Here is a 25,713-nt window from a genome sequence, read left to right as displayed (position 1 = left end):
TCCAAAATCCAAGTGAACAAAACACTATACAAATCATAAGTAGGCCTATCTACTGATATCTTTCTCCGCTGAGCTTGTTACTATTTGCCACTTGCCGTGCCACTAAGGGGCCGTGTACACGACGCCGGTTTTTGTGAAACCGGTGAGGTTTTGTTAACGACGAGCTGAGAAGGGCAGCTCAATGAAATTATTTTATCTTATCTTTAATTTAAATAGCAGGCCTACAACATAGAACATCAATGTGTGGTGGCCGGTTTTGATTTCGTGGTGCCCAGCCACAGATTAGTCAACGTATGGAAAACACTGAAGGTGTAAAATTAAAAATATTTAGCAGCACACGTTATGCTTGACTAATCGACGCTCATATTTACATAGTTGTCATACATAGTTGTCCCAGCCCTAATCCAATCGCTAACAACTAAGTGCAACTACAGCTCTTTTAACACATCCAAAAGGGCACTGCACTTTTGCCTGTTTAGGCTGTTTGTTTTTGTTCTCTTGTTGGTCGTGACTTTTCCATGCTGCGATATCTGGGTTGAAAGAAGACTATCCATGCATGCTAGGCTTTCTTTTATTTATTTTTTATAAGATTTGGCAACACACCAAGGCAGTAACTCCGCGGACACTAACAGCCTATCATCTATCGAAGTTGTGTTTAGTGTGTTAACATTGACATGGCCCCGTGAACGAATAGGGTAGGTTTTTTACCGTTTAGACAGGGGCAGCCTATCCTGCGATTCCCGGGACACTGAAAGACCGGGGTAGACGAAACTTGGTGGGCATGTAACCCCATATGGATAGCATGGGGGTCTCTAGATGGGTGTGCGTACCATAGCATTCATTCCTGCTGGAGCGCCTGAGAGTGATTGCTGTTGTCGCGGTAAGCTTATGCTCCTGTAAATAGACACAGCGTAGACCAGACCTACTTGTGTCGCTTGATTTTCTATTTTCTGTAATAAATGCAGCCTGTAGTCTAGGCTACTTCGGCAAACCCAGACCGGTTGTGGCATCAGTTTCGCTTTTAAAACGCAACAGTGTAGCGAGAGGGAGAGTGCGGGCTGTTTACAGTAATTTGCAGTATGACAGACGAACTCCCATTGTGAGCGCACTCTACGGACCAGTGGCATTTTTAGTAGCATTTTCTTTTATTATTTCTTCCCCCTGCAATCAGTACAAATAAGCATCGATAAATACAAAAATTAATCAAGATAGATTTGGCCAAAAGCGGGCCCCCTTTGTGGGCGTGAGCCCGGAGCGACCGCCCTACCCCCCCCCCCCCGCGCCCCCTCTGCTTATGCCTGTTTATCTTCACTAAGTAGTTAAACTTTTGAACTACTGTAGCCGATAGCCTAATTAGCTCGCTAGCCACCGCTTGCAGTCACTACAGCCAAACAATTTGCTGTTTTCCCAGCAACACCCCCGAGGCCAAATTTCATTGGGTGAAAATTGTGAGGTGTTCCGCTGTGTGGAAACTTACCATTAGAAAACAACAGTATTTTTAGTATGCCCTTTTTATTTTCATCTGTATGATGTAAAAGTATGTTATTTTCCAAAACATTCATGAAATCAATTCCGGGGAAGTGTTAAGATGATAATCATGATGTAGGATGTTGACTTTCTGTACTCAAGGCATGAATCCATTCAATCAGCAAATCAAGAGGTGTGTAGATCTGGAAGATCAGAAGTCTGGTTCGGTACTGGGGCCTGGGTGATGAAGGTGTGGTGGGAAAAATCATCTGCAATTCTGCAAATAAACATATGACTCAGGAAAACATCCTCTACAGAGAGCTTGTTTGGTTGTCACATTTTTTTACCTCTTCATAGTACAAATCACACCCGACTGTTTAAAAGCAATTCTCAGTTTATATATAATAGCGAGCTGAGTACCATCCTGAAATAAATAAACACGGCAATTTACATCTCTACAAATGGTTTCATGTTATTTCATTTTTATGTAGATGTTGACACCATACAGGTATATGTACATCATTTTCATTTCCTTTAACCCATTGGGACATTGTCTCTTTTAAGGGTAATTTCAATTTGGTCATTAAGAGCCTTATGCATGCTATATATCTTTGAGTTTTTTCAGGAGTCCTTGCTACCCATATCTGGGAATATATGATCTGATAATACTTGCATGTTTCTTGTATTAGCCTTTATATCGTGTTTCAATTTGTGTCTCAAATTGTTTTCATGTTTTTGCATAGGGCAAAATACAGGTACATTTAAAAATATATATAGAATTTATTTCAAAAACTGAAACTTTCATATAATCTAGATTCAATATACATGAAGTTGAAATGGAATCAAAAATCTAGAACCTCAAAAAATTAGGAAATGTATACAGTCAATATACAGAATTATTGACTGTATACATTTCCTAATTTTTTGAGATTCTAGATTTTTGATTCCGTTTCAACTATATGTTTGTGTGTGTATACACACACACACAAACACACACATATACACATACAGTTAAGAACAATTATTCATACCCCTGGCAAATATTGATTTAATTATGATTTTCTCTTGACCAATATGTTTGTTCTGACTAAAAATGACACTGCCACATGCCAAAAGGTTGTCTGTTGTCTCAAAAGGTCGTCTTTACATAATTATTGTAAAATGAACATGTCCTAGGCTCATAGGCGTTGTAGGCTAGCCTATTGGCTATTAGCTAAACTTCATGTCTGATTGAAAATGACGGGGTGGCTGCAGTTTGTGCTGGGTGTTGTGAAATATCGATATGAAGTGAAGGATCCAGTTATGTTTATTGAGTTTGTGGTTGTATTAATCTTGTCAGGTGCATAATGCCTTTTTAAATGTCCCCGCTTGCAGTTGTTTAGGCCTAGGCCTACCTTCCATTCATATTTTCAAAGTAATTTTGTTTGGGAATGACCAGCAACACCTGGCTGCAATACAGCAACAGTGTAGCTGAAGCAAAGATTATACATAGGCGGAGCAAGATATTTCATCAGGATCCACTTCCAGGAACCCAGATCGCATGAGGGGGGGTCAAAATTCCCCTTTATGCAGACCAGAGGAAGCGACTGTTCCATTCAAGTCTATGGCCATAGCTCAGAATTTCACCACATATGATTAGATTTTGGTTCTATAGAGTTAAGAATGTGAATTGTGGGCACATTTCCATGACCCTCAAACCCTTTTGACCATTTCAGGTACAGTTTCAGCATTTTTGTGCAATCCAGTCTGGAGAAAATCGACCTTACAGAGGGTCCCAGTTAAAAATTGACACTTCATTCACGATCATGGTGAATGGTGAAATGTAAGTACAACTGCAGCCGCTTGGGGGCAGCATAGTCCGCTGTGGAGTTCCACGGTCGAACCAGACGGCGCATTCGACAGCAAGGGCTGTGATTGGCCGAGTTTTCAGTGCGTTTCTCTGTGTTTTTAGCAGCCCCTGCAACATGCTAGTCCACTGTAGCCTAAGCCTTGTACATAATGTTAAACATAGTTTTGGATTCAGTGGCAAGATTTCTTGATTGTACAGTGTCTGTCTCTCAGTAATGTTTTAAAACGAGAGCTTCGTCAGCTGGCAGTAGGCTACTTTGTCGGTAGTCATGAGAAGTTCGCTTGCTAACAGAACATAAATATGCTGCCCAGAAACCTTGTGAATAGTTCTGATTTTTTTTACTACACTAACGAGGTTGAAATATAGACTTTGCCTACAGCATCTCCTTAACAGTAATGTTAACAAAATGACAGCATTCATATGACAAAGAAAAACGAATTCGGTCACTCAAGACTGTGCCACAGCAACCAGTGTAGGCTACAGTCCTACCCAATAGGCCTACTCGAAGCAGATAGCGTTGTCTGACGGTCGAGTGGGTTAATGCACGTATTTCCAGAACAGGTCTGCAACTTTCAGGTAGTTCTGAGTTCGAATCTAGGCAGGAGCAGAGCCATATAAAGGCCTAGGCCTATTGTTATAATTTTTTGCAAGGTGTTGCTCCTGGCAATACTTGTTTATAATACGTTTGGTGATTAATTGATAGCTGTTTTTGGGACACGTTAAACGTTCTTTATAATGAGCGCATCCGGGGAGTAAAACGACTGTTACGCGCTGTTACAACTGTAGGCTACAATGATTGCAATACAAAAATATGCGCGTGTTAGTTTAGTTAGTTTTGTGATGTTTTGCACTTTTGCCTCATGTGTTTTCAGGTTTGAGGGCTTTTTTGGCAAGATTGACCTTGGTTAGACTCTGCATATGTTATTTCTCCGTATGGAAAATAAAGTCAATTTTCGACACACGTCTGTTATTAGTTAAATAACAAGTGTTGCTTGTTAAAACATGTGACTAGTGAAACTCAAATGATTTTAGAAATATTTAGCCAAAGCCAAAAAGAGAAGGAGAGACGCCGGTGCAGCTCAGATGTCTTCTTAATTTTCTTTATTCTTTAGTAAAAGGTGCAGAACATTATTAAACTTTGACTAACGTTTCGATGTTCGTTAGTCAAAAACATCGACACATCGAAATGTTAGTCAAAGTTTAATAATGTTCTGCAGCTTTTACTGAAGAATAAAGAAAATTAAGAAGACATCTGAGCTGCACCGGCGTCTCTCCTCTCTAAAATATCTGTCCTGGCCTGGTTGCAACGGATTGTGGCCAAACGACAGAAGCGCGGAGAACCCTCCTTTGTCTTCCAAAAAGTGTTACTTTGTGCCCCGCGCTCCCCCACTGCTTGTGAAAGAAGGGGATGGGGGAGGGGGGCTTAACGTGAAAAAGCTTAATGTCACAAAACGGAAACGAGTCGTTTTAGGCTACAGGCCTTCATAATGGTAGGCTACAGGAAGTGGGGGGAGGGTATGGGATGACCAGAGCCGTCATCTATCGTCTTTCCAGGCACACAGCTCGTTATAAAGCCTATCGACTGCCTTAACAGATAGGCTTTGCTCTTGGGTTTGGCCTTACAGCGAACTCAATGCTCTTGTTGCTTGCAGTTTGTTAAATAAAGCGATGCAGATTACATTATTTATTTCTGATTAATTGCGTCTTTTGATGTATGTTGCAACATTTGCTTGTTAGGCTGGGCTACTGTCAATGTCCTGTACAGGTCAATGTTCAACAATTGCTGGTGTAGGCCTAGGCTATTGATCAATTAGGGACTGTTCGTTATTTATTTAATTAAGGGGCTACCGGAGGAGTTTTGGGAGCGTTAGTCAAAAAAGACGTGACCCTCCCTCGCCAGCAAGAATTGTTTCTATGACCCTCCAAAGTGATTGAGAAAAAACGCATGATCCTCCCCAGTCCCAACAATGTATTGATGCCTTAGGCTACTGGGTCAATTTGGGAGCTTGCATGCTACGACTCCTTCCTTGAAATGCCTTGAAAAGGCTGTCGTTTGCACAATTTCACAAATAATCACCGGGACCGAAACAAACCTGTCAACTTTTCCCGGGTTTATCGCGTATTTTAACTTTTTCCTCGCTGTCTTAGGAGGAGCTGCAGGGCCGTCGCAAGGGGATGCGAGGCCCTGTGCCAACTTGACAGATGCAAGGCCCTTTTCACTTACGTGCATGAAATCATGCGATAGCTTACTTTACACATAGCCAAGGCTACCGTCGGTGTATTTTAATAGTAGCCTAGTCTAATAAGCTACACCAGCTTGCCTTTAAGAGGGGAAATTCAATTGTATAGCCTATAACATTAGCTGAGTCACATATTTGGCCATATGGTGTTTATCATAGGCTACATCACGAAACCAAATAGTGTAACAAAGGCGAACACTTTAACAGGGGGAATTCATTGGGCATGAATCATTGTGCTGAACGGTATTTGTCAATGAGCAGAAACACACACGACATTCAAACTATTGATAAGATGTACTGGTCTGTATCTATAGGCTAACATTGGACAAATAAATGACACTGACTCGCCATATCCTGACTCAGGAAAAAAAAAAAATTCTTGCTTTGCCGCAAACTCAGCAATGAAATCATAGGCCAGTTTGCAGGTAGCCTAACGTCTTTTTCATAGAAGGGAGAGCCCAGTCTCTCCTGTGACATGGAGGTGCGCAAATATTTTTTAATAGCCTGTTCAACTTCGAAAAGCTTCGTTCACCCGATGCCAGTCACTGATCGCAATTTTAAAGTTCGGAAAGCTTCATCTTTTTAAGTTTTAAGTGCAGTGGCCCATATCTGCCCCCTTTGGAATTATATCTCGAGCCTATTATAAGGTCCAGTGCGTTATGTCCTGGGATTCGGATGTGCTCAAAAAGAAAAGAAAAAACACTTTTTTATAGATGGTTATGAGGAGCAATGTGAGAGAGAAATTTGATGATCATTGATCGTTGTTTTGGGACGTTAAGCCTTTTCCATAGGCGTCAGTGAAGGAGATTGAAGAATGACCATTTTTTTTTATACGAAAATATTTCTTAACTACAAAAACTCAGTGTCTAAAAACTCAGTGTCATTCAGACTCAACCCTCTTGTTGTTTTATTATCTTTTTCGTTGTCGTTTGAACGTTGGCAAGCAGGCATGTTGCGGTTGCAATTTAAGTGAAATTTCTACAGTAGGCCTACAACATGCTGTTAGGCTGGGCTACTGTCAATGTACTTGTACAGGTAAATGTTCAACAATTGCTGGTGTACAGGTTATATAATCAATTAGCTAAATCATTTGTCCAGCTGTTTAAACATTTTTTCGTGCTACATTCAAACGCAAAAGGTGCTTTGATATATTTTTCGTTTGAACGTCGGCAAGCAGTCATGCTTTGGTTGCAATGAATGAAGATAATTGCTTTTTTTTTGCATTATTTTGAATATGACTCGCTCCAGTCTCAACAGCACGTACTTTTCCCACACGCTTAGTTCTAACACACATAGGCCTATCCCCTCTCGCTTTCTCTCTCTCCATCCCTGCACACGGTGCTTTCTTAAAGGAGCTGCACCATTTTACAACAATTGCATCTACATTTTCATATTAGAATGTTTTGTCAAGTGTAAGCTTAAACTACCGTGATCAATTGAAGTTCCCGTGCCCCCGCTGCGTCATGGAAGCAGTAAGTCAGTCGCATCAAAAATAGTAGTGGCACCCAAGTGACACCTTGTGGTTGTTTGTGTCAACTGCAGTTTGTGCCATTTCTGCTGAGAAAATGGGGATCGTGATTCATGAAGGAACCCGTCCAAACTTAACGGGGACCCACTGTATATCAGGTGTGCGCCTGTTATTTTTCTTGCTGCTGTTGGCCGGTTGCTACGTACGCTCATCAATATGTCAACGATGCGCCTCTTTATGCATACAGGACTCGGATCCCCATTTTGCGCCCGTAGACATGAACTGCGATAGCCTGACGTTGTCATATTCAAAATTCTAGTCAGAATATGAGTCTTATACTGCTCCATTGGGATGTGATTATGTGGTGTGTTTCAACCGATATCCTAACACGCAAACAATCCTTCTTTTCCACAATTGCCTTAACATTGTTTTCTGGTCATTTTTTAAAAGCTATTGCACTGTCAATATCTTCTACAACAGACGCAATGGTGAAATCTAATGTCGACCTATGAGCAACAGCGTTACATCTGCCCTCTGTTAAACACAGTTGCATTTTCAGCTCTGAACAAAACCGTTCGGGAGTTTTTCTGGTCCGAACCACTCTGGTTCGGGCATAGTTGCTCCAGAACGGAGCAATGCCAGACCGAACTTCCCAACCTCAAATGTTGTGGTCAGGGCTAAGTTCGGCTGGCACCCAGGCTAGAACTACGACAAACTATCTTGCTCCGCCTATGTATAATTGTTGGCTACAGCAATGAAAAAAATCCTTGTACTGCCACTGCTCTAGCTGCTGGCTCACCCAGGCCTTCTGGCCTTCATGCCAGTTTCTGGCCTTGCAGGAGCCCATGTAATGCATCCTGCATCATCTGCATCTGATGTTGCAAATGCTCAACCTGCCCTACACACAAACTTGCGCTTACGGGAGTGCTTTTTGACAACTGTCCTTCGCGCCCAATCTTCCTCGGTCCCCTCACTTTCAGCCAGTGGCTCCTGACCACTAAGGGTACAAAAGAAGAGAGGGTATCCTTATCCTCCAACATAATGACAGAAGAGGTAATGGTGGGTCGGTCCAAGCGAATCAGTTCGTTCAAACAGGTCTTTAAAGTGAATGAACTGTACTGATTTGCCTTTCCACTTCTTGTTCGTTCGTTCCTTCCTTCCTTTGGTCACTGTGTTCAGTGGTGAATCCGTGAATCACACTGACCGACAAGAGCCAAACCTATCGTATGCTGTTGTCTGTATTGATCCTAAGACGTTCTCATTGAATTAGCCAATGAGGGGCATAAAAGCATAGCAAAAAAAATCTACTTAGCGAGTTGGTTAAAATTTACAGTAAATACCATTGCAATAGTAAATGCATGATGTCTATGTATTTTCTGTGTTATGTAAGTTTAATAAAATCTTATTGCCACCTTTTTGAATAGCTCATCAATCTGTCTCGTTCGGTTCGTTCTCAGGCACAGAATGGCAATAACATTAGCCGCGCTACTCTGAAGACGCCATTGTTTTGCGCACTAGTCTGCAGTAGTAATATAGGCATTGTAGGTCATTTTTTTAAGTCTAAAGTCTTTAAGTCTTTAAATCTTTATGCTTTTACTCTATTAAAGTCAACCAGAACATCTCATGTCATCTGGTTAACCCTTAGAACCCGAATGACGCAAAGTGCGTCAAAAAACACACCCTTCCTTCTCTGTTACATTGCTCCAGAACTGGGGCTTTCCAAAGAGACTACTCACTTGTCTGTACGATCAAGTATGAAAATGAAAAGAAATCATGAAATTAAATCAAATTGCATCAAATTTACAGTCTATACTTCTCTGTGTTTACCTGCGCACCCATTACTATCGTTTGAATTACTCGCGAACCCGTGATCACATCGATATGGCAAGCATATCAGATGAAAGAGGAGACACAGGGCTATTCATTGGTACCATGCACATCCTTCTGGGTTATACAAACAGACGAAGTGACAGCAAAATAATAACGTCATGTACACAAACCAACGCTGCACACCCATTACTCTCGTTTGAATTACTCGCGGACCCGTGATCGGATAGATATGCCTCGGATAGATATGTATGGGTTATACAAACAGACGAAGTGACAGCAAAATAATAACTTCATATAGCTGGACTTACCCCACGTTTTTGTCTGTTCTTGTGGCAAAGCATGTTTATAATCCAACGCTATCATGTGTTTCTCTATGGCAAAGCATGTTCATAATACGGTAGATCCTAGCAAATTCCTGCATGGCTTTGTTCATGGCAATGCAGTAAAAAGTTGAGAATCATTATGAGTGCATACACCATAGGCACACAGGCTAACACGCAACCTTGGGTCAAGTCAGGTCAGATCAGTTCGTGTCACAGATATGGAGCGCAGAAAGGTCATTTTTCATCACTAAATAAAAAATGACATTTATTTCCGTAAATCACACACCACATATTTCTGTAAATTGCTCAGCCCCAGAGTATCCGTCCAACATGGCAATTATATTGCCCGATTCAGGACAGTCTGCCCTACACACACATGAAATGCATGTAGAGCTATAAGCTTGCTGTGGTGAGATACATGTTGAAATATAAGAATTTTTATAATACGCTTTTTATATTATAATTATATATATAAAATCAATGCTAGTACTAATACATTAAATGATGGCAGATCTGGATAGCCTAGACTCTGCTGAAAAAAAACCAATATGTAATATGTGTGTGTGGCACTTACAATGACCAGAATAAATCCTTATGAATAAAGGTAGTGAAAATGCCCTAAAAACAGCTTAGGGTTCTAAGGGTTAAGGCAGATCCATTCATGTCTCTCACATGCAACATGTTTCTCTTTCTGCTTCCTCTTGTTCATCTCGTTCGCGAATCCTTTCGTTCGCGAGTCAGCGTTTCTCTTCGTTCATAGCTTGCTAGCTCCACATTAGCGGTGTCCCCACCACTACTACTGCAAGCTACTAACGTTTATTTTTTATCGCGTTCGCGAATCAGCATTTCTCTTCGTTCGTAGCTTGCTGCCTTCACTAGCTTGCGGCTTGCTTGCAACGGTTCTTTCCTCTCATGTCGTTCTAGTTAAAGGGGGTTGAAGCCTTTATTTCATTAATCTCGTGTTTTTGACATGTTATTATGTTTATATTATTATGTTTTGAACTCGCTGCCAGACAATATTGTGCAGAACATGTGACTGAACGAACTGGTGAACGAATCAGATAATACACAATAAAATCCACCTCTTAAAAGAGGTCTGTGTAGGCTAGAGTTGCTTTTGTTCTCCAAGACAAAGAGGCTCCCTAAAGCTAAATTAATATTAAGTTGGCTTGAGCACGGACAAAGAGGCCCTCAGAGGCTTAACACACCTTAACAACTACTTGAGCACAATTAGTACCCAACTGCTTTGGCTATGTGCCAGAATAACTAATGAATACAGAAAACACAGAAGTTTTATATGTGTAACTAAACAACACTGATCAATAGTCACTATACAAAGGATACGCCGAAGTTGCTGGGGCCTAATGTAAGCTGTGGCGACAATGTAAGCACAGCGCTCTAACCAAGGGGGTGTCATAGCAGGCAAAAGCTTGTCCGTCTAACTGCGTAACTTGCCCAAAATAGCCGTGTTGCATGCCTACTCTGTGACTTACTCTTTAGCAAGAGAGGGTCGATTCTGTTTCCTAACTTGAAAACTACTTACGTGTCTTCGCTCCGCTCATTCTAGGAGGCAAAAAAAGGAAGTGCCGGTGTGTACACACCTGTTATATTAAGGTTTTTCATGTGAGGTTCTGTAACACTTTGTTTACCTCCACCTGGTAGGCAAGGGACGTGTTGAACCTATTAAATGTTGTTGTCTGCAGATGCCTCTCGGTAGGCTACATCTCTGCATTTCATCAATATCTGATGTCAGACATCAATATATAATCAACCAGAAAAAGTCAGAATGTGAGATTGTTAAAGCTCATTTATTTTATGAAACGATTAGCCATTGCAGCATATAGTAGGCTGTTATGGTAGCTCACAACAGTGTTTAAATATGCTAACATTATTATTTTGGTCATAATATGGAGTTGATAAAACGGGTATGAATGGGATAGTTCATAAATTGCTTATTTCTTATTATGAAGCATTAGGTTCAACAGTGGTGTTTGAGGTTGCTCTGTTAAGATCAGTTATGTTTCAGTTAGCCATGCTTAAATATTGCACTTTTTTCCTTAATAGCTCTCTGGCAATTCATCACTGGCCATAACAGTAAACAGTAGGCTACATCATAGGCTTTCTTGAGAATAAAACACTTCACAGCTGCTAACCATCACTATCCTCCACAGCCATGAGGATCGGATGGAAAACGATCTTTCGTTGCCTTTTTTCTTAATATTGTAAAAAAACAACTGTTACACAAGTGGCTGGCATCTCTCGGTTAATATTTTATATTAAAATGTTGAAGCTATTTGTAACTATTGTAACTGTGTAGTCTATGCAACCCGACTGTTGTAGACTTGCCTACCATTCTGCCTACCATTCCAGTTGTAAACAAACGGTGACGTGACATTATGACGTAGGTGCAACACCTTAATACGGGCTAATTCATTGATTCGGTATTATGCTTGCAAAGACGGTGTCACTGGCCCTTGCCGTTTTTCTGCCATATTGTTTTTTTTTTTAAAGCGAAACTAAACGTTCAGCTTCGAAATAAGGGCTACCCTCAATGAATTCCCAAGAAATAAATAAAGGTTGAATGAATGAATTAATAAATAAATGATAATCAAAGAATGTTTCCAGATTTAGGGTGATTTGACATGAAATAATCAATCAGGTTTGATAGATCTTACCCTGGAGCACTGTTGCTTTGGTCCTGTTCACTTAAAGCTTTCAAAGTCTGGGCTGGTTTTCTGTTAAGGAGCAAGAGCAGTTACAGTACACAGTCAGTGGAAATCACAAAGTGGATTCACAATTCTCTGATTTCATATGGAAAATGAGTCCAAAACAAAAAATATCAAGAGGTACCATTTCACTATTTTCTTAGTCCTGTGGTCAATGGCCACTGTCGGCATCTGACAAACATCAACTAATGCCAACGTTTTGAACTCCATTACTAACTTGGAGAGGACTCTCATAAGGACCATTAAAGTTTTTAGGTGTACTCTTTCAGGTAAGCCCTTCATTTTATTGTCAAATGTATGCTTGGAGTTTTTTTTTACCAACACACATTTTCACCATGTGAATGTGACTGTCCAATGTGTATGATTGTCAGTGGCTCAGTGGGCTAATGCCTTGTACTGATGTTTCTTAGGTTGAGTGTTCGAATCCCGAAAAGTTTATACTTTTTGAGAAATAGGGGATTAAAAATGTTAAAAAGCTCATTTTCCCCCCATTGACTTGAATGGCTGTGTTGTCATAATGGCCTAAAGCCAGCTGCGCTCGTTAAACTCCCAGAGTAGTTCCCGGGCTAATCAGAACACTGGCACAGGTGTCACCTGTGAATCCAACTGTCTCAGCTTCTAATGCATACAATCTGGCGCTCCCTAAAACTACACATCCAGTTTAAGTGTTTCCCATAAGTCACAGCCATATCTCATGCTTTGCACATTATATCTCCAGAACGGCTTGACGCATATGCTTCAAATTTGGTACAAGTGTTTGTATGAACTCAAAGATGAAGTGAATTGATGTTGGAGGTCAAATGTCAAGGTCAAAAACACCTTGAGTGTTATATCTCAAGAACGCCTTGACATACAAGGTCTTTTGGTACGAAGGTTTCAATGTTTGTTTTTTTTTCCTGGAATCTCCCCACCAACATAAAGCCAGCAGCTTTCCATCCACTATTGTAATTCCTCTGGCATTACATTTGTAGTTGCCTTTTGAAATTCATTCATGCAGGTACAGGTTAATCAAGGCTTCATAGATTCTGACATTAAACTGGTCTTTTGTTATGTCAACACTTTGAACGCCACACTGTTTTCGGAAGCTTTGGGCCAGAGTGCACAATAATACCACATCAGATAATTCCTCCTCCTCTTGATCGGTAACATCTGTGTCGCTATTGCCATCTTGCAAGCGCGACTCGGCCTATCACCCGCTCCGCACGGCCCGGCCCATGGTGGAGATGGAACTCCCTCCTCAGCACGGTGGTCAGTCACACTTTCTAATGTTTTTGATCTGCCGTGTGGTATCCCCTCATTGTCGTGGTCAGTCATCTTGTCTTAGTAGAAAGGTGGACTCATCCAGTGTTGTATGGCGAAAACGAGCCTGCTGCAATATCTTTTTTTGACCAGAGCCGTATCTGGAAGTGCTGGCGTGCATGCGTCACTGATTCGACCCAAAGCGGCAACCATCAAAAGCCGATGAAAAAAAGCCGATGATAAAATGTCCAGATTGTGCGTTTTCATGAGTTTTCGATCGTCATCTATTTCAGTTCTATTCATCATAGAGTTCCCAAAATCGCACATAAGGTGTGTTACAGTGTCTATTTTAATAATTTAGAAAAAAAGCTAAAATGCAATATTGCGTTTTTGGCACTCAAAGTGTTAACGTGAGCTAGAACTAGAATGTGAAATATAAACAAAATGGAGCCATCTTTTTGGGAGAATGAACATTATAACGTGACTTGAATTAAATGCCAACTGAAATCAAATGAGAAATAATGTTAGCTAATGCTAGCTCTGCTTAAGTTGCTCTATGCTGCTTTTTCATAAAAACATAGCCTAGATTGAATGTTGGTGATGAATGTGTTGAATAATCGCCTACATTAAGTAACTTCAATCGAGAAAATCAATAGGCTTACCAGTGATGGTAGGCACATATAAAGTCATCCGGTATAAGACCCTAAAGATTACATTAAACTGGCCTTTGGTTATGCTAACTAGAACTAGAACTATAATGTGAAATATAAGAATAAGTGACACTCTTTTCCAGTAAAGACAAAGCTATTTTAGCTGCCTGCGGTCTCCAAAGTTGGAGCCATCTTTTTGGGAGAATGAACATTATAACATTACTTGAATGCCAACTGAAATCAAATGAGAAGTAATGTTAGCTAATGCTAGCTCTGCTGAAGTTGCTCTAAGCTGCTTTTTCATAGAAACATAGCCTAGGCCAGGGGTCGGCAACCTTTTCTCTTAAAAGGGCTTTTTTTTACCAGAAATAAAAATAAATCTGTCTGGGGCCGCAAAAATATCGGAATCAATTGAAAGAAATTAGTTTAAACATCTCTTATCTTTATTAGCCTCAAGCACATGGCATACTCGCCATACTCTGCATATATTCTGTATTGTACAGTATAATATTACCATTAAGTAAGTATATATACTCTTTTGATCCCGTGAGGGAAATTTGGTCTCTGCATTTATCCCAATCCGTGAATTAGTGAAACACACACAGCACACAGTGTACACACAGTGAGGTGAAGCACACACTAATCCCGGCGCAGTGAGCTGCCTGCATCAACAGCGGCGCTCGGGGAGCAGTGAGGGGTTAGGTTCCTTGCTCAAGGGCACTTCAGCCATGCCTACTGGTCGGGGTTCGAACCGGCAACCCTCCGGTTACAGGTCCGAAGTGCTAACCAGTAGGCCACGGCTACCCAATAGAGTGCGTAGTCGGCAGGATTATTAGCCACTAGAGAGGAGCTAAAGGGCTGCATGTGGCCCTCGGCCTGCAGGTTGCCTACCCCTGGCCTAGACTGAACGTTGGTGATGAATGTGTTGAATAATCGCCTACATTAAGAAACTTCAATCGAGAAAATCAATAGGCTTCCCAGTGATGGTAGGCACATAAGCTTAGAGTCATCTGATATCAGACCCTGATGTTACTATCCTAGTTAGCCTCACAGTAAGTGACATCTTTATTGCTTTCAGAATTCAATTATGTCAGTAAACACTCCCGATGTTCATTTTGTGAATGACACAAGAGAACGTACAACCCTAATTCCCAAAAAGTTGTGACGTGTAAAATGCAAATAAAAACAGAATGTAAATATTTTCAAATCTTGTGAACACATATTTAGCCACAAAAAGGACATAGACAACATATAAAATGTTGAAAATGACAAATTATATTCATGGGAAATATAAGTACATTTTGAATTTAATGCCAGCAACACGTCTCAAAAAGTTGGGACAGGGGCAAGGAAAGGCTGGAAAAGTTGTGTAATGATAAAGACAACAAAATGAGGAACATTTCACAAACTAGTTATGTGAACTGTAACCATGAACGGGGATAAAAAAAAACTCCAATAACCATTGTCTATGAGCAGAGTTTGATGTTCCATTCACAAATGCTAGTGTAAACTCTACCCTTCTAAGAAGAAAGGGTAACCTTTAATTCTCAAAACTCAGCTGGTCTTCTCAGTTCCCAAGCATTTACAGGATGTTGCTAAATTAAGAGGTGGAGCAACACAGGGGCAAACATGCCCCTGTCCCAACTATTTTGAGAGGTGTTGCTGGCATCAAATTCAAAATGAACATATTTTCAAAAAAAATACAATTTCTCAGTTTCAACAACTGATATGTTATCTTTGAACTATTCTCAATGGCTAACATGATTTGTAAATCATAGCATTCTGTTTTAATTCACATTTTACACAGCGTCACAACTTTTTTGGAATTGAGGTTGTACAATAAATACTACCTTTACATACAATGTAAATTAATTAGAGGATGATGGGGCAGAAGTTTAACTAACAACAAGAAGTAATCAAGTGACAACCGACGTTCCTTGGAGAAGCGTAGTGCAGAGTCCTGCACGGGTCCATTTTTTTAGACCCACCCAAGCCTGCAAAGTTCAGCACCAGATCCAACCCGTTACCCGTGACAATATCAAAATTAAATCCGCACCCGCCCAGACCCGTTAATATTTGGCCCGTTACCTGACCAATGTGATTAATCACAAACAAGCTAAAATCATTCCAATTAAAGTGCTTCATTTTTATCTCGCATCACTGGAGTGTGTTACAGAATGGACGGGATTTAGAGGAGGGACACATTGCACAACTGACTACCTGAACTTCTGTATGGACATTGTTGTTCCCACGAGAACTCTACGCTGCTTTCCAAATAACAAGCCTTGGATAACCAGCAATGTCAAGACCCTTCTCAATAGGAAAAAGATGGTGTTTAGAGAGGGGGACATGGCAGTGCTGAGGGGGAACTCAAAACCAAGCTGAAAGAGGCTAAGGAGGATTACAGAACGAAGGTGGAACAGAAGTTGCAGGAGAACAATGAAGGAGGTATGGGATGGAATGAAGACCAATGAAGGAGGTATGGGATGGAATGAAGACCATCACTGGCCTTAAAAAGAGCAGCAGCTCTGTGAAGGGAGATCTGGACAGGGCGAATCAGTTGAACCACTTCTACAACAGGTTTGACTGCCCTGCTCCAGCTCCAATGGCAGTGGTCTGTCCACCACCCCCTTCTGACTCAGACACTGCTCTTGCTTGCTTGCCTGCCCAACCCACACCTCCCCCCTCACTCTCAGTGCAACACTCACTCCCACCATCAAAGGCTATCGCACCCCTCCCCCACATGGTGACCACAAACAGTGCGGCTACACTGTCTATAGTCAACAGCCATCAGTCTCCAGCCACCAGACAACACCCTCAGACCTCAGACGCACCACTGCCCCCCCCCTCCTCATCATCACAGCAGATCAGGACAGCTGATGAAAAGGCTGCTCAAGGTCTGTGCTGCTGAACTGGGGGAGCCATTGAATCACATCATCAACCTAAGTCTCCGTCTTGGACGAGTTCCAACACTGTGGAAGACATCATGTCTCACCCCCGTCCCTAAGAAGCCACACCCAAGTGAGCTTAATGACTACAGGCCTGTCGCTCTAAGCGACTGGTCTTGTGTATACTCAGACCCCAGGTATGCCATGCACTAGACCCGTTACCGTTTGCATACCAAGAGAAAGTGGGCGTGGACGATGCCATCACTTATCTCCTACACAGGACACATTCTCACATAGACAAGGGGAAAAGTGCTGTGAGAATCATGTTCTTTGATTTCTCAAGCGCTTTTAACACCATCCAACCCCTCAGATTGGGAGACAAGCTCTTGCAGATGGGTGTGGACGCTCACCTGGTATCCTGGATTACAGATTACCTGACCGAGTGACCACAGTTCGTCAGACTGAAGAACTGTCTCTCTGACACTGTGATCAGCAGCACCGGAGCGCCACAGGGAACTGTGCTCTCTCCAGTCCTGTTCACCCTGTACACATCTGACTTCTACTACAACACCGAGTCATGCCACATGCAGAGGTTTTCTGACGATACTGCAATTGTGGGGTGTATCAGGGACGAGCAGGAGGAGGAGTACAGGAGCCTGGTGGAGGACTTTGTGCAATGGTGCAAACTCAATCACCTTCAACTCAACACTTCAAAGACCAAGGAGATGGTGGTGGATTTCCGCAGGTTTAAGCCCACTCTGCTACCAGTCTCCATTGATGGGGTCAATGTGGAGGTGGTAAGCATCTACAAGTATCTGGGTCTCCACCTGGACAATAAACTGGACTGGTCAGCCAACACTGATGCACTCTACAAGAAAGGGCAGAGCAGGCTGTACTTCCTGAGGAGGCTGCGGTCCTTCAATGTGTGCAGCAAGCTCCTCAGGATGTTCTACCAGTCTGTTGTTGCCAGCGTCCTCTTCTATGCAGTGGTATGCTGGGGAGGAAGCACAAAGAAGAAGGATGCGGGGCGACTTTACAGGCTGGTAAGGAAAGCTGGCTCTGTAGTGGGAGCTGAACTGGAGTGCATCACCTCAATATCTGACAAAAGGACCCTGAACAAACTGATCAACACCTTGGACAATGAGTGTCATCCACTCCACAGCACTATTGTAAAGCAGAAGAGCCTGATCAGCTGGAGACTTCGCTCACTGCCTTGCACAACAGACAGAAGTAATTTGTCCCCAGGGCCATTGAACTGTTCAATGCTTCACTTAAGGGAAGATGAGAGATAGACTTCTCCGCATAGTCTGTCTGCCTCTCCACCCCCTCCATGTTTGGGTACTGTCTGTCCACTAGCTACTTTTTACCACGGTCTTACTGCCTATCTGTTTGCGTACTATATTAGCACATATGCATAACCACTCCCTCCATGCCACAGCCGGATTGTGGCCACACTTATACCTTTTCTTAATATAGTTATAGATATAGTTTTTTTCTATATTTTTTTTATATTACCTTGCCTACTCTCTGATGTTTATTTTATGCTGGTCTGTAGACTTTATTCTTGCACTGTTGCACTGTTGGACTTACTCATTTGCACCATCACCATGACACTCACTCACACAGAGCACCTTACCTTACCTTACTATGCACAGAGAATCACAGGCTCAGTCCCTGCCTGTCATTGCAAGCGCCTCTTGATTAATCACCCACTATGTGGATACTGTTTTTAGATTGATTTAGATTAAGTGTTATTTAGTATAATTTGTATTTTAGTATATTTAGTATATTCTGTATCTTCTACTGTCCTTATTGCTTAGTTGTGTTTTTTTATATTATATACTTTTAATTACTTTTTTCTGCTGTTAGTGAATGTGTGTGTGATGTCTGTATGCTACTGAGACCTTGAATTTCCCCTTGGGGATCAATAAAGTATCTATCTATCTATCTATCTATCTATCTCTATCTGTACACAAAAACAATTGCTACCAACAAGGGTTGGCAACCCCCTCAAAGGCAAAATAAAGTGTTTTAACCAATAACCGACGAGGGTACTGGTTACCATACCTGAAAATTTCAAGTTTCTAGGACTTACGGTTGAGGCTGCAGTATGACATTTACAGAATTTTGGCAAATTTGAGCGGCACAGAAATGAGCGACACAGAAACAATAGGGGTCCTGCAGCGGTGCTGCTCGGACTATGTAATATGTAATTGTAAGTACTTAACTGGTACACTTCATTTTAATGGGTTTATGCCACTGTATCAAAGAGCAATAAGTGTGTACCAACACAGTTGATATATGTACTATGTAGTGAATTAGTAGACCTGTTCCAAGACATCGAAGACATAACATACATGTCATATGTACATGTAAGTAATTAACTGGTACACTTAATAGATTTATTCCACTGTATCAAAGAGTAACAAGGTTGTAGCAGCACAACTGTTACATGTACTGAAGACAATGAGGCCTTGACTGGAGCTAAGAATGCTTTGTATATCAAATCTATCATGACCAGATTTACCCCATCCAGCAGGTCTCAGGTCAGCTCAATTTAGGCAAATTGGCAAAGTTTTGTAAAAGCACTCAGTATTACAATGTAACAACTATATGTAGGTACCCACAAATACATAATGCAAGTACAATGATAGTACCTGATAGTACATGTTGTTACACAGGTTGTACCACTGTACCTAATTAGGTAGGTACACTGTAACAGCGACACATTAAAATAAAGTGTTACCGGACATTTTCAAAAATTGCTACTTTGCAAACGCTACCAGCAAATCATTAGGCTACTTGTTTGCACGTAAATCACACATTTTACATATTTCCATGTCAGATGTCCCGCAAATTGACAGCATAGACTAGCATATCTGACATTTAACTAATGTGCTAGCCATTTGTGCATAACCTATTCCCTGCTCGAGACAGATTCCCCTGGCACCTTCTCCGTCCCCTTCCCGTGGGTGTGTGAGACCTTGGCACAGACAGACGCCTGCAGTGCAAAGTAGCCAACTAGGGTAGCTTACGCACTGCCCATACAGGAATATATGATCGACTTGATGAGCGATTGAACCGATTAGCGCAAATAAAAGCTAAAATGAAATACTTTGACTTTTTTTTTTTTTGCGAAAACTCATGCCACACTCGGCGGCTGGCCAAAGCCTACTGTCCATAAGAAAAATTTAGGATCACCAGGGATCAGTATTAGGGCCCCTGCTTTTCTCTATATACACCACTCTTCTTAGTCAAATCCATGGGAGCGAATGGTCTCACCTATCACCAGAGAATGTCTCATAAGGGGAGAACTCTCGGAAAACTTCCGGTTTCTGAACTGGTTGCAGTTTCTTCTGTGGTTCCACATGAATGGAGGTCTATGGAGCTGTACCCCTCAAAATCCACTTTTCTCAGGATATAAAGTAATTTGAATATTGTATTCGAAAGGGCAGGCAAGAAAGAAAATACACTTAGTTGAGTATTATATATTTTTAAAGTCACTTAATTGTTCTAAAAAGCCTTTCAAATGTGTCAATGACGTCATTCATTACCACAATGCTAGCGTGTTATGGGCAACAACGACCCAACCTGTAAGAAAACGAAAGGACATGACTCCCGAATTATTTCACTTTTGATTGATAATCCATATCCATTTTGCGAAAAATAAAATAAAATCTGAGGGTTTCAGTCGTTAAATAGGTGAAAACAACAAATTTAGCCATGTAGCTCCATAGGACCCCATGTATTTTGGACTCGCCCACGATCGCCATTTAGGTGAACTCTGGTGAACTGCAGCCAAATTCGGTATGTATGGGATTAATAGAGAGTGGGGAAGGCTCTCCGTAAACGGCTCTGCTATCACTGTTTGACTATCGACAAAGATATGGGACTTCCTGCTTCCTGCTGCAAAATGACTATTTTTACATCATTGTAAGCAGGAACTGCAACACTGAGAGCCGTTTTTCTCCCGTCTGAGGGGATAATGAGGGAATGATGCACAACCATTCAAAAACATGTTCTAACGATACAAAGCTTAATGCAAATGGGTGAAGTGTCCCTTTAAATTTACTGGTTACCTGTATTTGAGACTGTTCATTTTGGCAAACAAAAGCCGGAGGACCTTTTCTTTCTGTTCCCAGGTGAGCTCAGCAATGTCCACTTTGGTGCTTTGCATGTTTGTCCTTCAAAAAACAAAAGACAGGCTCCCATGTAATATTCAATTAAAGGGAATTTACACAATGATTGAGCACTTGTCTTTTATACATGTTATATGAAATTAAAACATATTTAATTCTACACAATAAAATTATAATATGAAACCTAAAGGAATAACCATTGCATGGTCAATTATCAGAGTTATCAGTCAGATACAACAATTATGTTTAATGAGTTTGATTATGAGTTGACAAAATTATACAGAATGGAATTTATTTACTCTGTGATTCTAACTTAGATACTAAATTTTGCATTCAGTAATTAACAAACCTTGTAGAAATGGACTGTTAGGGGGAAAAGGTCAAGTACTGTTGATTCTCTTATTGATATGAATGTTCATTTTCACATCATTACAGCTACCGACCTGATTCTTTATATAACTGTACACACACCACCAGATATGGTCTTGCAGCTGGTACGGATACCTCCTGCACTGTACTGTTATCCATCTGCTTCTTACTCTTCTTCCGACCAATTTGTTTGTTCAACCTAGTCTGGCTAGCGCCACCACTTCTCAATGAGACGTGGTCTGGGAACCAAACGTTAATTTTCTCGTATTTGAAAAAAATGCCCAGATCCGTTTATTGGGTGCCACGGATGTCTATCAAATGCGTCTGTGCATAGCTCATCATTGTCTTGCTTTGCCCCTGTGATTGGTCCCCTATCTCAGGCGAAAATTTGCTCCATGGTCTCCAGGCTGCCTTAGCAGCGTGAATCAAATTGCGCGCAAGGCAGCATGGGAACACCCAGGCTATGTTCAACCACCATTGTGTAGGTCTTGTAAATGAAACTTCCGCTATTTATTTTTCATTTTTCAGAAATTTCAACTTTTTAAGATATTTGCCAAAAACGAGCGGAAATGTCCCATTAAAAATGAGTGGTAGAATGTGACTTTAAACTACCGACATCGTAATAGCCGATTAGCTGCTGCACCTGTGTTCTCAACGTAAGGTTTTTACCTTAATATAACCTTTACAAAGCCAATTTGACAGTAGAAAAACTTGTAATAGGTGAATAGTTCACCTAGCATAGCTATACAGCATAATGTAGTGAGTCACTACTAAGAAAACCAGCCATGCAACTTCAAGAACGGCAGCCCAACAAATAACTCTCGCGAATCGTGAAACATTACCTTGTCAGTGGATAGATATAGCTCTTTGGAGAGAGTTTTTACCTGTTAATCCTTCACCTCCTCAACAAAATCATTTTCATTGTGTACAGGGGGGATAAGTCACAAGAAGTTTGCTATTTACAACAGCAGAGTAAAATATAAATATATCACGACTGTAGACGGAGCTCTACAGTTGCCAAAATACCTTAACCTGCATAATGTACCTTTAACCACCTCCTAGCTTAACTAGTTGTAACTGTCGCTAAGTTTAATGTAATATAGATGCACGTAGCAAACCATGTTCAATCGTTCTGCCAACATTAATGTTATTGTAACTTAATTAAGTCAAACTTCGATGTTGATCCCGTCATCAGTTTGCACCCTTGATTAACGTTTCCCACAGTAAATGCTGTTGTGACACTTATATCCTGCTTCATATACTGCCAGGATAAATACTATTAAATTATATCCATCTAATTTAGGCTATGTGAGCCTGCATAAATTACCATTGAAGATTTCACCAGTTTGAAAAAGTTTACACAAAATCCACTTATGTTTTGTGATCACTGACTGGCATCCAGGCTAACCCCATCCTGTTGTAGAGTTTCTAATCGACCAATATGGATTTTTTAGTGCTGATACCGATTTTTCTTTTTCATCAGCCTTAGCCGATGACCCATACGGGCTGCCAATATTTGGAGGCGATACCGCTTTTGCTCCCTTAATTTACATCATACAAATGACACATAATAGTCAGGGGGCCTATGTGGTTTCTGTGGGATTGAAATGTAAATTTTTGGAGAGTGGTTGGACTGTCTTTAGAGGTCATTGAACATGGAGAAAAAATATGTCTCCATTTTTTTTACCTGTTTTAACCCTATTTTTGTGAATTTGTATATTTCACTATAATTAACACCATACATTTCGCCTAAATCACTGGCTATGTTGAATAAAGTTCACAAAACAGTTATTTTCTTAATTTTAACAGTATGATTGTATGTCAGTATTATGATTGTATGTCAAACAATTAGAGATAAGATCAATAACCAATCAGTTTCACCAAATACACATACTCCATTGCTGAAAGATAACAAAATCACAGATGAGACCTCAAACAACATTTAATTAATTTACATATACACAACATATTAGATCTCACCTCCACAATTTCGTCATCAAAATCTACAACTAGTCTACTAAACCTTATTCCTACTCACCTTCTTAAGACTGCTCTCCCCTTCCTGGATAATGTTTTGCTCTAGATTATAAATAATTCAATGCTATCAGGGCATGTACCGCAGTCGTTTAAGACATCTGTTATTAAGCCCTCCCTCAAAAAACCTAGCCTTGTATCGATACTGGTCTTCCTGGACCTCAGCGCTGCCTTTGACACCATAGACAATGACATACTACTTAGGCTTGAAAATTTGATAGGCATCAAAGTCTCAGCACTCGCTTGGTTTAGATCAGTGTTTTTCAACCACTGTGCCGGGGCACACTAGTGTGCCGTGAGAGATCATCAGGTGTGCCGCAGAAAATTACCCAAATGTCACTCACTGGTCCAGAAAAGCAACTGTTGCATCAAAGAATTTATAACCACATACTCTCATTGATTGTATGATTGCACTATTTGTGGTATGCACTATGCAGGCATTGTACAACGGGGGCCCCATATCCAGTATTCACAGAATCATCACATATCCAGTTCAAAACAACAATTAAATTAGATATAGTCACCTACAAATGAAACAGAGGGCGCTTGTTATATTGAGCAGGTCTTGCATAGAAGCCATTATAAGGCCATATCTGTGTATTATTTGAAATTTTAGGCTATGGTATGTTTATTTTTTCTTCACACAGGATTAGTGTGTTAGTGTGCCGTGGGACATTTTAAGTGTCAAAAGTGTGCCGTGGCACAAAAAAGGTCGAAAAACACTGGTTTAGATCATACCTTCCTAACCGTCAACAATTTGTACAGGTCCATAATAAACCATCTACCCAGATTATGGTAAAATGTGGAGTGCCTCAAGGCTCAGTACTGAGGCCCCTGTTGTTTAGCAGATGATACATAACTATACCTCTCCATAAAACCTGATGAATTAACTCCGTTAACCAAACTTGACACATGTATAAGAGACATAAAGACATGGATGATAAATAATTTCCTGTTTTTGAACACGATAAAACAGAAGTCATGGTTTTAGGTCCTAAAAAGACGAGGGATATCCTATCCTCATCACAGGCTACATTTACTGATCTTCGACTATCCTCATCCACAAGTGTTAAAAATCTAGGAGTTACAATTGACCAAGACCTATCACTAAGTAATCACATAAAACAGATTACCAAAACTTCATTTTATCACTTAAGGAACATTTCAAAGATAAGGAAGTCTTTATCCTTACCAGACGCTGAGAAATTAATCCATGCTTTTGTCACCTCAAGGATTGATTATTGCAATGCTCTATACGCTGGCTGCAATAACACCTGTCTAAAGAGCCTACAGCTTATACAAAATGCAGCTGCTCGCACACTCACTAGAACTAAAAAATATGAACATATTTCCCCTATCCTGGCATCTCTACACTGGCTGCCTGTTAAAAGTCGCATTGACTTCAAAATATTACTTCTAACATACAAAGCCATTAATGGCCAGACACCAGAATATATTAAAGCTCTCCTAGTCCCATATAACCCACCTAGACCGCTACGATCACAGAATACTGGCCTTCTTGTAATTCCAAGAATCTCAAAAAATACAGTAGGAGGCAGAGCTTTCAGCTATCGCGCACCCCTCCTCTGGAATAATCTTCCTTCCTCAATTCGACTAGCAGACACCACTAATTACTTATTGACATTAACCATTTTGATTTTCAGTAATACTAACCCACTCTACATCTTTCTTTTTTGTGAGGTATATCATCACCAGTCATCAACCATCCATGTGTTTGGCCCTCCTCTCACCCATCTCACCTGAAGTCCCATCCTCGACTGCCCTATTACTGTCCCCCTATCTGGATTCCTGGCCCGTACAGCCTAGCGACCCATGACCTGCCTATGACAATTCTGCCTGGATTCCTGGCCTGTCTGCCGACCCACCACATGCCCCATGACAACTCCCTTCCCCTGGACAAATCCAATGCTGGACTATTTGAACTTTCTCTCACTAAATCAGGATTCACTAGTTCGCCCTTCTATATGATTGCTTCAGCTAGACTAGAATGTATGGGAGAAGTGCGTGTTTGGCAAGGTAGCTGTCCGTGGTCCTGGAGTGCCTGGAGCGGATATAGCGATAGAGCGATGACTGCTTGCACCCCAAAAGATCACAGAGAAAGGCCGCTACCAACTACATAAGTGCTTGCTGAGCGAGTCGTAAATCCACTAGATTGGAGCGGATGTAAGACTGGTAGGCATCCGAGGACCAACGGCCCAGTATTTTAATTTGTTGCTCCGATAAGCCGTTGAGCGCAGCTGTTGTGGCAGCTCCTATCCTGAAGGAGTGTGCGGAGTAGCGATCCGCGGGAAAACCAGATTTGACTAGAATGGTTTTTAAGAGAGTCTGGAATCTGTGGCGAGTGATGGGTAGCCCTTCGTCTGACACGAAGAGCGGGCTAGTAGACGAAGCTTGAGCTGACCGATATGAGATGTAGTGAGATAGGTGTTGGAAAGGCTGAAGATCTGAGGCGGAGTTAAATGGATATGGA

General features: G+C 41.2%; 1 protein-coding gene across 1 annotated transcript in view; it reads right to left on the bottom strand.

Moving 5' to 3' along the window:
- Positions 1–1,487: 1,487 nt before the first annotated feature.
- si:ch211-163l21.10 (basal body-orientation factor 1) overlaps positions 1,488–25,713 on the bottom strand; it is a 144,587-nt gene continuing 120,361 nt past the window's right edge. The window contains exons 10-12 of the mRNA XM_042091328.1: positions 20,760–20,864; positions 11,853–11,912; positions 1,488–1,744 (exon numbers count right to left, since the gene is read on the bottom strand). Coding sequence (XP_041947262.1) covers positions 1,654–1,744; positions 11,853–11,912; positions 20,760–20,864 — 256 coding nt within the window. The 3' untranslated portion in view covers positions 1,488–1,653. The remainder of the gene's footprint in view (positions 1,745–11,852; positions 11,913–20,759; positions 20,865–25,713) is intronic.

This window comes from Alosa sapidissima, chromosome 5 (genome assembly GCF_018492685.1).
Source record: "Alosa sapidissima isolate fAloSap1 chromosome 5, fAloSap1.pri, whole genome shotgun sequence".
Lineage (NCBI taxonomy): Eukaryota > Metazoa > Chordata > Actinopteri > Clupeiformes > Clupeidae > Alosa > Alosa sapidissima.
Note: the sequence above shows the minus strand (reverse complement) of the source record. Positions and strands in the feature narration are given on the sequence as shown.